Genomic DNA, 14,214 nt, shown 5'->3' with positions numbered 1-14,214 from the left:
GAGGACCTAAACCAGGGCTGGCGCACAGTGGGCCTGCGGTCATCCTCATTACCATCACAGTCGACCCCATATTCACGGATTTCATACCTGCAAACCTGCCTGCTCAGTAACAGGCATCGGCCGCGAATCAGTCACGGTGCTTTCCTTTTCGCTGCATGCAGAGCAATGTGAATCCTGAGTTGCCCCAAGCCGGTGTTCCCTGTGCGTTTGAGGTTAGAGCAGCGCTGCCTTCTCAGTCTGGCCTCTCCGGTAACAAGTGTCCTTTTTGTGACCTACTTGGTGCTGCTGCTTTTTGCCGTTTTGTACTCATTGAAGGTTTCGATGTGACAAATGGCTCCCGTGTCGGCCTGAGATGCTGGCCAGCATTCTAAGCGCAGGAAGGCTGGGGTGCACCCAAAAGAGGGAACCTGGTGGGTGAGCACCCTTCAGCCACAAGCTAGCAGTGCTGTTGGCCTGGGCTTGCTGTTACTGAATCAACAGTTTATACTAAGTAAGGTATCTTCAAACAACTCTCAAATAAACCAAAGCTGTGTGTTGGTGGGCTGTTGACAACGGGCCGGAGGCTTGCAGGAAGCTGACCCTGGACAGCCCCCAGGAGCACCCCGGGGTCTCAGCACTCGCCACTGGGCGTTCCCGGTGCCTCTAGAATGTAAGTGCCTTGGGTAACAAAGTTAGTTTGAAGTGCCAATGGGTTTCATCATGTAGCGTGAGGTACTGTTGTGCAGTGTGTACATATACATACGTTCATGTACCCTGCACTACGTGCACATACCGGACATATGATCGTGCATATTTTAACTTGCATTTGACCTCTTTCTGACTTCTCTTTTAACATCATCTCTTCTACCCTTCATCTCTCTCTCTCTCAATCCTTTCTCCTTGTCACTGACTTTCTCACAGCCTCCCTCTCATTCTCTCTCCACAGCTGGCCCCCAGAAGGACACTCCCCAATTCCCCAGCCGGGGGCCCCGCGTAGACCTGGAGTGGACACCCCCTCCTTCCCTTCATGATTCGTTCGTAGCGCAGGTAACCAGCGAGACTCCCGGTCCATTCCCAGAGGCACAGTTGTCCCTCTTCCCACCTCCCTGGGCCCATCTTGGCCCCTGGACGAGAAGGAATATTCCTTCTTGGCAGAGGCTGGCTTAGTGACATCCTTCAGCCCCTCCCTCTCCAGCCTGGGCAACCTGGGTCATGTGGGCCATCCCCCTGCCTTCACGTCAGCTGTAGGCAGGATCTTCCTGTCCCCTTCCCCTTCTCTCCAGATTCTCTACAGATATTGCCCTTTTACCTCCTGGCTGGGCCTTGCCCGCTGTGGGCTGTTTGGGAAGGGCAGGGGCTTGTAGGCCACAGACCTGATGACATGGACAGTCCCCATGTCCAGCTTTGGAAGGGAGAGTGACCGGTGTGTGAAGCTCTGGGGATGTGTGTTTCTGTCCACACTGCCTGCCCTGTTCTAGACTGGTCTCCTGAGCCAGGGCCCGTGAAGGGCATACATCTGTGTCCCATGAACCTTAGGGAAGTACATGTGAAAGAAGTACATTTTTTGCCCACATGCATATTTCTGGCAAGAGGGTCTTTTGCTTCATCAGATTCTCTGAGGCCCTGTTCAGAGCAGACCCTGAACCAGTGTTGAGGTTCCTGCCCAAGACTGTCTATCACAGAGCAGCTGAGGGTCACGGGAGGCACACCTGTGGAGGGGCGGGGGAGGGCAGGAAATGCCCTCTGGGGAGGCGTTAGGAACTAGCCGAGGGCTCCTGCTGGACTGTTGGGGGGGCAGTGGCTTGGGGATGGAATACACAGCAGTCCTCACACCTCACGGATTCGGGACTCAGAAATGGGGGCTACAAACTCCACAGCTAGGAGCTGCAAATTCACACCACCGAGGGACCATGTATAATTTCTTGTCATGTCCTGTGTGCGTCACAGGCAGGGAAGGATGTGGGGTGACAGAAAGATGAACGGGTGGAAGGATGGGCCAATTTGTGTGTTTGCAAGAAGGGAAAGGTGAATGGTTGCAAGGAATTTTGGAGAGATGGGCATATGAAGCTTGCAGGAATATATGGCGGGATGAAAGGTCAGGGGGTAGGGGTGGATGGGCAAGCACAGGGACCCTCAGTTTCCTCACTGTAACATCCTGTTACATCCCTTTCCTTCCCTGGGGGTCGAACAAGCTAATGTTTGTAAAGCACTACCGGCCATGCCCAGCGTGTGGTAAACGCTCAACAAACGTTAGCCATCCTCATCCTCATCATTCCGACAGGCTTAGCCTAGCCCCGCGTTCCTCGGACTGCGGGCCCCCGTCCTCTTCACCTGCCCCCTCTGTCCCCCTCCCTTCCCTTCCCTGAGAGCCACACTGCATTTGTCTCCCAAGGGGGACCCAGAACCTTGGCTGTAAGACCCTTCAGCTGCGTCCACGTCCCCTGTCCTGCCTTCACCCATTCAGGTGGAGGACAGACCCCTGTCACGCCTGCCCTGAGCTGGCCCCGTGCTCACGGAGGCAGGGCAGTGTGGTAGCGAAGAGCCTGGCTTGGGGGCCCAGCCCCCTGGATTCTAGGACTGGCTCTGCCATGTGCCAGCCGGGAGGTGGGGGACGGGAGACAGTCCCTGCACCCCCACTGCTCATCTGCAGAGTGGGGGCAGGACCCATCTCAGGACGCCGTGAGGGTCCCATGAGTTAAGTGTGTACAAAACACTTAGCACGGGGCCTGCACCCCTGTAAGGCTCACTGAGGCTCGGTTGTCATCAGTCAGATGCTGCCTGGGGGTGGGGGGGAGAAAAGGCAGCTGTCTCTGGTCAGGAGGTTTTGGCTGGACCGGGGGCACCTTGTTGCCCCCACCCCACCTTTTCCCATGGGCTCAAACAGACAGAAACCCTGATCCCCCCTGGGGTCTTGACCCCAGGAAATGGTCCCAGAAGGGAAGGTCCTGGCACGCTGCCAAAGTCTAACCTATCTCCCTTGCCCTCTTCCCGCCCCACCCTGTCCAGTGGCGATGGATGATGAGGATGGGAGATGCTTACTAGACGTGATTTGGTGAGTAACAGGCTCGCCGCGGCCCCGCCCGCCCTCCCTCGCCTTCCCCACCCCTCGCCTCCTCAGTGTGTCTCCCCTTCTCTCTTTCAGTGACCCTCAGGCCCTCAATGACTTCTTACATGGATCCGAGAAGGTAAGTGCGAGGGCAGGGGAGGCATCCCCGGGGGCGGGGGCTGTGCGGTTGGGGGACTGAGAGTCTTGTCCCCCGACTCAGTGCACATCTGCCTGCTCTGTGCCTTCTCGAGCTCGGCCCCAGGGTTACAGCAACGAGCAAAGGAGACGACAAATGCCTGCCCTCACGCCATATACATTTCCTTGGTAAACACAGCAACCGGTGATTATAAAGATGATGGTGGAAAGTACCGTGCAGAGTAGGAAAAGAAATAACGAGTCAGTTGTACAGCAAGAGAGGTTTAAAAGAAATGGCAGTCGGGATGGGGAGCCGTGGCTTCTTTGGCCAGTGAGGGTAGGGAGGTGATATTGAAGGTGAGCCTGAAGGATCGAAAGGAGGTGCCCACAGTCCTCTGGGCAGGGGAAGAGCAGGTGGAGGAGCAGGACAGTTGGGTATGTCCGAGGGACAGAGAGAAGGCAGGTAGGGACGGACCCCAGTGGAAATCAGTGGACGAGGCACGGGCCCTGAAGGCCTGGAGGACCCTGGGCAAGGAGTTAGGGTCCTATTCTGAACGTGGCAGGCAGCTCCAATGGGTTGTTGAGCAGGGGAATGCCATGTTCACTGTGCCCCTCAGAGCATGGAATGAAGCAGGGGAGAGTGGCAGTGCGTTGAGCCATGAGGAGCTGTGTCAGTTACTAGGGCTGTGTGACCAGTGATCCTGATACTTGTGACTTAAGGAGCATGTTTAGAGCTCTCACAGTGCCTGTGTGTCAGGAACTGGGGAGTTTCTTAGCTAGGTGCTTCTGGCTCAGGGACCCTCCTGAGGTTGCAGTCAGGGTGTTAGGCTGGGGCCGCTGGTCGGGGGACGTGCTTCCATGGCGACTCATTCCTGTGGCTTTGGCTGGTAGGCCTTAGCTCCTCACATGGGGGCCTCTCCGTAGGGCTGCTTGAGCGTCCTCGTGACATGGCATCTGGCTCCCCCAGAGCAAGTGACCCAAGGGAGAGAGCGCAGGGGGTGCTCAGTGCCTTTTACGACCTAGTCTCCGAAGTCATACACCGTCACTTCTGTCACGTGACACTGCTTTCCCTAGAAGCGGCCACTCAAGTCCCCAGCCGTTGGGAGGCGCACGGAGCAAGAAGGAGTATCAGATAGTTGGTGCAGTGGGAGATGCAGGCCTGGGCTGCGGGGCAGGCAGTGGACGGGGGGCCAGGCTCTAGCTTCGGGATTTGTCCAGGAGGCAGAGTCAGCTAGACTTGCTGGCAATACGATGTCCAGGAAGAGTTTCCAGAATGGCTCCTAGATTTTGGCCTGAGCAGCTGGGTGGGTTCCTGTTTTCTGAGGTTGCCCGTTTGGGGCAGATGCTAACAGTCCAGGGGGTCTGTTGGATATACCAGTCTGGAGTTCTGGAGAGACAGCCGGCTGGAGAGATGAGGGAGGCCGTGGACAATCATTCAGTGGGTGCTTACGTGGCTGCCCAGCCCTGTGCTTGGCACTAGAGATGCTCCTGGGGATCAGGTCCCTGCTGCCCAGAGACAGGCACAGCCCCACGGGGCAGATGCCCGGATGATGGGATGTGCCAGGTACTTGGACTATACAGAGAAGGGAGTGACAGTAAGAAGGGACAGGTGGTCGTGGAAGGAGGTAGCCTATATGGCAGGTTCTGAAGGATGTATTTACCAAAAAGATGAAGGGTGAATAGCAAGGGGCATAGCTTGAGCAAATGCGTGGACACAGGATTCTGGGGTTCAAGGCAGGCACGTCAGGAGAGCCTCGAACTCAGCACTTGGGTTTGAACATGCTGCCCCTCTCCTTGGGACCTCTTTTTTGGAGGTGGAGTTTCCTTTACCACTTGCCCCCTGCACCTTGTCTTTTTGTCCTGTGTAACCCTAAATTGGCTTTTGTTCTAGAGCATGGGCCTGTCTACTGCCCAGCTGACCTCAGACCTTGGGTGGGGGCGGGTCTTGTTGCAGCTCGACAGTGATGACCTCCTGGATAATCCCGGGGAGGCCCAAAGTGCCTTCTATGAAGGTCCTGGGGTAAGTGACCTGGGCTCGGGGAGGGCCACAAGCTCCTAGTCATGGCCCAAGTTGCCCAAGGTGGCAGCCTGTGGGAGGGAGGCCCTGAAGGCAGGAGGGACGGCATCACACTCGTCCCCTTGAAGCCCTCTGCAGGGAGGAGGGCCGGAGCAGTCACTGTAAGCACTGTGGGGTGGGGGGGATGGCAGCTGCTGCCGCGTCCTGGCTGCCGCCTCGGAGAAGGAGGGGAGGGACCTGCCTCCCTGGCCTGGGCCCTGGGGGGTCAGCTGGTGCCAGGGGTTTCTGGGGAGTTGAGGCAGATGCCAGCTCTGGGGTTCACCAGGGCACCCTCCTCTGGGGAGCAGGGAGCGTGGGGGCCTGGGGCCGATCCCTGCTCAGCTGTGGGCAGGAGTGACCTGGGGGAAGGGGACTGGCTGATGCAGATCTCAGTCTCCAACCGCAACAGGAAGGCAGGGGTGATCAGCAAAGCTGAGAGTGGAGACATTTATTGAGCATCTGCTGTGCACCTGACTCTTCTGGGTTCAGTACCAAATGCTAGTTGTTCTTCTCCCTCCCACCTCCCCTCTTCCCTCCTACTTTGTCATCACAGCTATCATTTATGTACCATAATATCATAACTATTAACATTAATCTTAATATAATTTTTAATAATATCACTATCAATATAACTTCCTAATATATAAAAAGTGTCCATGTACTGAACACTTTCTATGTATTATATAATAGCATTATATACTGAAAATTACAGAATTAACAATAATTTTTGTTTAATTCTCACATTTCAAAATAAATTATTTTTCATAATATAAATGATTAAATCCAGAACCCAACCATTAAAGATCATGTTGTGATTACATTTATAGACCCAGTCATGATGAGCCTGTGTTCTTATTTTGTGACCATTAGTTTTATCATTGCTATCATACATACCCACACGGTCCCCGGCTGGGTGCTAAGCCTCCCTGACCTTCCTAGGAGGCGGGTTTGGTTATGGCTATTTGTGGTTAGGAACTCAGAACTGCTTGGTTCTAGGTTGGGGCTGCATGGGCGCCCCCAGCGGCCAGGCTGTCCCCACCACTCAGCAGCCAGGTGGCCGGGCCGTCTCCCCACCTGGGAAACAAGGGTGGGAGCAGAGCCACCCTCCTGGGGCTGTTAATATCAACAACAATGTGAACAATAATAACAACAACGATAGTGAGGGATGGTGTTTCTCTTACAGCTGGTAGGTGCTGGATATTGCTGTAAGCCCCCCACATGGATTGACTCAGAATCTTGCAAAGTTCAGGTTTTGCTCCACCAGCTGGTCACATATCAGTGGGGATTGCTGTAAGCATAGTTAGTGCTTGTGGGAGATTTGCTTGAATGTGCATACGTGTTTTGATTACATACGGTGTGCTGGATTGCAGTCCGGTACAGTGTGGAAAGCGTTTAAGAAACATCAACTCACCATGCAGTCAGCACAAAGCAAGCCTCTCATATGGCTTTTGTTGCTGTCCTGAAGGGAACCACAGTATCCTGTGTGAACCTTTGGAGCCAGGAGTGTTTCAGAATTCATAATTTTTCAGATTCTGGAAAGGCTGTGTGGAATATAACTTAACATGGAATATAACCTTCCTGTGGTCAGACTTAGGAAGAGCCACGCTATGAGTCTAAATTGCGCCTTTCCCCAAGAGCACCATATCAGGTGTGGTCAGGTTTTGCTGCCAAAAGAGTTATAAAAAGGTGGAATTTTCAGGGCCAGTGGGTTTGGGAATGCAGATAAGTATTCTGGGCCTTACATGACTGTTCAAAAGAACAGCATCTGTTACACTCTACTGATGTGTAGAATGCAAGTCCTTCCCTTCCTCTGTGCCCTGAGCCCAGGCCCTTGCTAACCTCAGCTCTTTCCTTCCCACCTTGCCTGGCCTCCAGCTCCACGTGCGAGAAGCTTCTGGCAACCACTTGAACCCAGAGCCCAGCCAGCCGGCCCCCAGCGTGGACTTAGACTTCCTGGAGGATGACATCCTGGGCTCGCCCGCAGCAGGGGGTGGCAGTGGGGGCACCGGCGCTGACCAGCCCTGCGACATCCTCCAACAGAGCCTCCAAGAGGCCAACATCACCGAGCAGACGCTTGAGGCCGAGGCCGAGCTGGACCTGGGCCCTTTCCAGCTGCCCACCCTGCAGCCTGCCGATGGTGGGGCTGGGCCAGCGGGAGCTGGAGGTGCTGCCGCAGTGGCCACGGGGCCCCAGGCCCTCTTCCCAGGAGGCACTGATCTGCTAGGGCTACAGGCCCCGCCTACCGTGCTGACCCACCAGGCCCTGGTGCCGCCCCAGGATGTGGTCAACAAAGCCCTGAGTGTCCAGCCCTTCCTGCAGCCAGTGGGCCTGGGCAATGTGACCCTACAGCCCATCCCGGGCCTCCAGGGCCTACCCAATGGCAGCCCTGGGGGTGCCACAGCGGCCACACTAGGCCTGGCACCCATCCAGGTGGTGGGCCAGCCTGTCATGGCCCTCAACCCACCCACCTCCCAGCTCCTGGCCAAGCAGGTGCCTGTCAGCGGCTATCTGGCCTCAGCAGCTGGCCCCTCAGAGCCGGTGACCCTGGCGTCAGCTGGCGTCTCACCCCAGGGGGCTGGCCTGGTCATCCAGAAGAACCTCCCAACAGCTGTGGCCACCACGCTCAATGGGAACTCGGTGTTTGGAGGGGCGGGAGCTGCCACAGCAGCAGCCAGCGGGGCACCCGCAGGGCAGCCGCTGGCGGTAGCCCCAGGCCTCGGCACATCACCACTGGTTCCGGCGCCCAACGTGATCCTGCATCGCACGCCCACACCCATCCAGCCCAAGCCTCCTGGCGTGCTGCCCCCCAAACTCTACCAGCTGACACCCAAGCCATTTGCCCCCGCGGGCGCCACGCTCACCATCCAGGGTGAGGCAGGGGGTCTCCCGCAGCAGCCCAAGGCCCCTCAGAACCTGACTTTCATGGCGGCAGGCAAGGCAGGCCAGAACGTTGTGCTGTCCGGCTTCCCGGCGCCTGCCCTGCAGGCGAACGTCTTCAAGCAGCCACCCGCCACGACGACGGGGGCCGCCCCACCGCAGCCCCCTGGGGCCCTGAGCAAGCCCATGAGCGTCCACCTCTTGAATCAGGGCAGCAGCATCGTCATCCCCGCCCAGCACATGCTGCCGGGCCAGAACCAGTTCCTGCTGCCGGGCACCTCTGCAGTCCAGCTCCCCCAGCCGCTCTCCGCCCTGCCGGCCAATGTGGGCGGGCAGATCCTGGCGGCCGCGGCCCCCCACACGGGCGGACAGCTCATCGCGAACCCCATCCTCACCAACCAGAACCTGGCGGGCCCACTGAGCCTGGGCCCTGTGCTGGCCCCCCACTCCGGGGCCCACAGTGCAGCCCACATTCTCTCAGCACCCATCCAGGTGGGCCAGCCAGCGCTCTTCCAAATGCCCGTGTCTCTGGCAGCAGGCAGCCTGCCCACGCAGAGCCAGCCCGCACCCACCGGGCCCGCCGCCACGACTGTCCTCCAGGGTGTCACCCTGCCCCCCAGCGCCGTGGCCATGCTCAACGCCCCAGACGGTCTGGTGCAGCCAGCGCCCGCTGCTGCCGCGGGGGAGGCCACACCTGTCCTCACGGTGCAGACGGCCCCCCAGGCAGCCCCAGCAGTCAGCACCCCGCTGCCTTTGGGCCTCCAGCAGCCACAGGTGCAGCAGCCACCACAGCAGGTCCCCACCCCTCAGGCTGCTGCCCCGCCTCAGGCCACCACCCCCCAGCCCAGCCCAGGCCTGGCATCCAGCCCAGAGAAGATTGTCCTGGGGCAGCCACCCTCTGCGGCCACCGCAGCCATCCTCACTCAGGACCCCCTGCAGATGCTCCTGCCCCAGGTAACCACGTGGCAGGGAAGGAGGGGCGGGTGGGCAGGGGTGCTGTGGACGGGCGGGAGCTGAACTGATAGGCCGAGGCAGCCACTGGCGAGGCTCTCGTGGGTCAGGGAGAGCTTCTCAGGGATGGCAGCCCTGCTCCGGGTACGGGCATCCCCTGGGAGGAGGCCCGAGGATCACAGGGAGACAGATGGGCAGGGAGAGGGACCACTGACAGATTGACAGGAGAGAGACTGACAGACAAGGGGAGAGACCCACTGATGGGCCAGGAGAGGGATTGCAGAGAGTGGGCAAGACTGGACAGACAGACGGGCAGGACGGGGAGGTGGAGCTGGAAGACAGCTGACAAGGACTGAGTGGAGCCAGCTGCCTGGGTTGTGGCCTCTCTGGCACCTGGCACCGGGGGTTCCAGCTCCCGGGCCTCTGCACCCAGCCTTTTGGTAGCCCTCCGCCAGTCCCCACCAGTCCCCACCACTCCCTTTCTCTGGAGCATGGTGGGGGGGGGTGCTCAGGGTCGGGAAGCTGGGGGTCCACAGGGTGGCCTTCTGACCCTGTGCGGGCTGCCCATTTCAGGAGAGGAGCCAGCAGCCCCTCTCCACAGAGGGCCCCCACCTCTCCGTGCCCGCCTCGGTCATAGTCAGCGCCCCGCCTCCCGCCCAAGACCCAGCCCCGACTACCCCCATCGCCAAAGGAGCTGGCCTTGGCCCTCAGGCCCCCGACAGCCAGGCCACCCCAGCACCGGCCCCCCAGGTAGAGGAACCCGTCAGTCTCTGTCCTAGCTCAGAGCAGCCTCGCCCCTGCGTCCCCTCCCCCTGCTCCCTCTCCTTGCTCTCTGGCTGTCCTGCCTGCCTCTCTGTCTTGCTGGCTTGGGAAACAGCACTGCCTTCGCTCCCCAGCTATTTCCTGAGGGTCTCCTAACAGTCACACAATTGTGTGGCCTCCTGAGACCAGGGCCAGTCCAGGGGAAAACCCACACTCTAGTCAGGGACACAAGATACACACAGGAGGAAACTGATTATTTCCTAAAATTATCATTTTCGTATCTGGATAAGTAATAATTATTTACAGCTAGCTTAAAGGTAGCTCACATTTCAAAAGATACCCGAAGGTCTGTGGAGGCCAGCTCTGCAATCCAGCTGAACTTGAACCTGAGAGGGATGGATGGGAGATTAAGAAAATGCAGAAATAGATAACAAGAAAGACACAGAAACCAAAGTTGGATCAGGAGGTTCACCGACGGCTGGTGGCAGACAAGTGATACAGTTTATTTTCTGAGCACAGCTTAGGTACACAGGCTCAAAATGATGTCACTTCTGGGCTGATTTCATCTGGTGGCATCATTTCTGGTTCTGATGTTCTCACAACGTCACTTCCGGCAACCAGATCCGGTGACCTCACTTCCAGCCCTCCACATCGGTGTAGATGAAAAGCCCCATCCCTTGAACTGTTGCCTGCTGCTTTCCCTCCCCGAGGTGGTTTCTTGTGTCCTTTTCTGTGCATAGACAAACAAAATCATACCTGGATTCTTTTCCTCCCATTTTTACAAAAATGATGAAAACATACTGTGCGTGTAGTTACACCTTGCATCTTGGAGGTTGTACTTGGTCTTTTATTACTGCCTTGTATTCCATCCTATGGGTACGGTGGCATTTACTCAGCCAGTCCTTGTTGGGCACTTAGGTCATTTCCAGTATTTAGCTACTATGACCAAGACTGCAAAGAATGACTCTACATATGTCACTTGGTAGGATAATTTCTTAAAAAGGAAAGCAATGGGTTTGTCGGAGGGCATATGCATTTGTAGTTTTGACAGATATGGCCAAATTGCCCTCTGTGGAGTGTAAGTCAGTTTAACCTTTATCAGCAGTATATGATCTGTGCCTGTTTTCCCACAGCCTCAACAACATACTGAACTTGGCCAATCTACTAGGTAAAAAATAGTATCTTGTTGTGTTTTAGTTTGCATTTCTTCTGTGAATGACGTTGGGGAGGTTTTCATAGATTTAGAACTATTTTTGTTTTTTATGGAATTGTCTATTCTTTGCCATTTTGAAAATTAGGTTACTGGTCATTCTCTTGTTGTTTTGTAGAAACTCTTTACATATTAAGAAAATTAATTTGTCTCACATGAGTCATAAGCTCATGAGAGTTTAGGCAGGGCCACCTTTTATTCTGGGGGGGCTGGATGTTGTACTCATTCAAAAAGGCCCAGTGGATAGGTAGAGGAGGGAATAGTGTCAGCAAGGTCCAGGGGGGCAGAAATCGGCACGGTCTTTGGCCTTAAATGGCCATGGTTTCATTCTCTCTGCTACTTACCATGTGACCTTAAGCAATCAGTTTCTTCATTCCATCAACAGATGTTTGGGAAAGCAGGGTGCTTAGTGTGTGCCAGGCCTTGAGCTGACGCTGAGCAAGTTCCCTCCTGAGTAACTGCTGAGCCTTGATTCTGGAAAATGGGAACCATAGTTTCTTACAGGTCTATAGGAGGAGTAAAGTAGTTACTATATGCTTAGCACAAAGTAAGCGCTCAATAAATATTTGCTATTATTATTTTATTGTTGTTATGAGGTTAGAGCATAAGTCCAGTCCAGAGTCACAATCCAGAGGGACATGGAGCCAGGATGGCATCAGGTCATCTCTACACCAGGAGTAAAAACAGGCGGAAGTGGGGGAGGGACAAGGGGAGAGGGGCTCAGATCGGAGCCTTGGGATACTTCGGCAGTGGCTTCCCCTCTCCAGTCCGGCCCTGGCCAGATGTACCGTGGGGTGTGTAGAATCCCTTCCTCTGAGCACTGTGGTTGAGAGCTGGGCCAGAGCATTTTTGTCCTCTGCCAGCTTCAGCGTACATGCCGCAGATGTTTGTCAGGCACCTGCCCTGTGCTGACTCAGTGTGGGGTACACCACCATGACATCAAAGGGAGAGAACATTCTAGGAGCATCTGCGGTTCAGCCGCAGGTAAACAGCCTGTAGATAAAAGCGTTGATGGTGGCAGACAGTGTGACAGAGGATGCCCACGAGGAGACAGAGGTCAGGGACCCACTGTAGGGAGAGAAGGCAGGAGGGGCTTGGGGGTGAGGGATTACTGAAGCTGAGGCCTAAAGAAAGAGGAAACACCCTTGCTTCAGGATGGGCCTGGAGCCTTCCCAAGTTGTGAGAAGAGCGTATGCAAGGGCCCTGAAGCGGGGAGGAGCTCGGGATGCTCACCAAACGGCAAGCAGTCCTGGGGGAGTGGAGGGAGATGGCGGCCGGAGAGGGTGGCAGGACCTGTGGCCCGCAGTGAGTTCAGGCCTAGAGGCCACCAGAGGGCTTCGGGCTGGGCCGTGGTGTGGTCTGATCCTGTGACTTCCAGTGATCCCTCTGGCTGCCATTGGAGAGTGGTTCAGTGGGAGACTAGAGTGGAAGTCCAGAGGTTCTCACGGGACAGGATGGCAGTGGCTCAAAGACCGGCGTGGTCACAGTGATGGTGGCCACAGGAAGGATTCAGGAGACAGTTTGGGACTTGCTTGAGGATTAGAGGCATGCAGAAGAGGGGGATTATGGTGATAGCCTCTTGAAGGAGAACATTTCTGTTATTTCTGGGTGCCGTTCCAAGCACTTCACAGGCATTATCTCATTTAAACTTCCATCGGGTAGGTGGTGGTATCCCATTTTACAGGTGAGAAAATGGAGGCACAGAGAGATTAAGTAGCTTGCCCAAGGCTACCCAGCTGGTAGGGCCTAGAGCCAAGCCCTCGTTCTTTGTTGCCAGAGACACCTGAGGTCTTGAGAAAGATAGGCCTGAGCATGCATCCCAGCTCTGCTTAGCTATCAGGCTCTCAAAAAGTTTGCTTATCTGCGAAATGGAATAAGGCCACCAGCCTCACGCAACGGCTCTGCACGGAGCAGGCGCTCAGTGGGTAGGTACTTATCAGCAGTGATAGTAACGATACTGTGGATGACCTTTGAGCAGGAAGGTCACTGTTCACAGGCAGCTGTGCACATGGGCCGACTCCTAGTCACATACACAGGCCAGCATAGGGCTAGTCACACCACAGGCCCTCTGCAGCTTTTGTGCCATAGCAGTGTGTGGCACGATGGGAGTTTCTTAATGAATGTCGGGCGTGAACATCGGGAACATACCGACTTGGAACAGATGTCTGTGTGTGTGCTGAGAGCCGCCCTCAGACTAGGGGCTGCAGGCAAGTGGGTCATGCACTCAGCCCCAGCCTCCGGGTGCCTGCGCTGTGCCCAGCCTTGGGCAGAATGGCGCAGGCGAGCCAGCACCTGGCCCTATCCTCATGGGCCTCACAGTCTGGGGACTGATTTTTGTCAATATCCTGGCTCTTAAAATTGTCCCTCGGGAGGCTCTGACCAGGTTTCCAGGGAGAGCATTGACCACTGTGCTGAGGAAGCTCCAGGCCTGCTACCCATTGTTCACAGTAAGCTTAAAAAGAACTTTATGGTTAGAAAAAAAATTGCAGTTTACAAAGAGGAAAGGGTCTACAGTTAAAGTAAGTCTCCCTTTTCCTGGACTTTCTGGCCCTTTCCCCAGAGACAACCACCCAGTTTCTGTGCTGAGCACCACGGTATCACTGTTGAGTGGGATTTCTCGTCTCTGGCAGTGTTGCCATTCGGGTTTGTGCATGGTCCTTGGGGCCGACCTGTCGGCCGTGGCGTGTGGGCAGCACCTCGCCTCTACCCGCCAGATGGTGGCAGCACCCAGGCCCCTGTCACGACAGCCATCAAGATCTTCAGAGGTTGCCAAGAGTGGCGTGGGAGTCGGAATCTCCTGGGTAGAGAACACTGTTCTGTGCATATGCGGGAATCCCTCACTGCCTGAGCTCACACCGGAGAGATTTGATTGCCAGAGTGTGTGCGCCCTGTCCTGTGTTTTTACGCACACTTGCTCTTCTGCATCTTGGCTTTGCTCATTTAACGATATTTCTTGGACCACTGACTTGCAAGTGATTTTTTGATCGCCACCCTGGATAAGAATTAATTTGATAGCCCCATCCGGGACACACATACAGATCATGCTGCTGAAACAAAAGTTTCACAGGATAATACCTGGGGTGTCTCTGTGGGTGATACGTGCTGATATTGTCTGTTTCCTCTGTTTTTTTTTAAAACATTGGTCACGGCCCACCAGACAGACTTGAGCCCTTACTAACAGGTACTTGGTGTGGTTTG

The 14,214-nt window shown here is 55.8% G+C and overlaps 1 protein-coding gene across 3 annotated transcripts in view; it reads left to right on the top strand.

The window, feature by feature from the left end:
- The window catches only part of BICRA (BRD4 interacting chromatin remodeling complex associated protein), a 73,185-nt gene that overhangs the window by 47,655 nt on the left and 11,316 nt on the right, over positions 1–14,214 (top strand). Inside the window, exons 2-7 of one of the 3 annotated variants that reach the window (XM_036885457.2) lie at positions 926–1,026; positions 2,986–3,031; positions 3,122–3,164; positions 5,115–5,180; positions 7,092–9,047; positions 9,618–9,794. In XM_036885457.2, coding sequence (XP_036741352.2) covers positions 2,991–3,031; positions 3,122–3,164; positions 5,115–5,180; positions 7,092–9,047; positions 9,618–9,794 — 2,283 coding nt within the window. In that variant the 5' untranslated portion in view covers positions 926–1,026; positions 2,986–2,990. The remainder of the gene's footprint in view (positions 1–925; positions 1,027–2,985; positions 3,032–3,121; positions 3,165–5,114; positions 5,181–7,091; positions 9,048–9,617; positions 9,795–14,214) is intronic. The other 2 variants (XM_057492663.1, XM_036885458.2) reach the window with 2 other exon arrangements.

This window comes from Manis pentadactyla, chromosome 15, assembly GCF_030020395.1.
Source record: "Manis pentadactyla isolate mManPen7 chromosome 15, mManPen7.hap1, whole genome shotgun sequence".
NCBI lineage: Eukaryota > Metazoa > Chordata > Mammalia > Pholidota > Manidae > Manis > Manis pentadactyla.
This window is presented reverse-complemented; position numbering and strand designations above follow the sequence as displayed.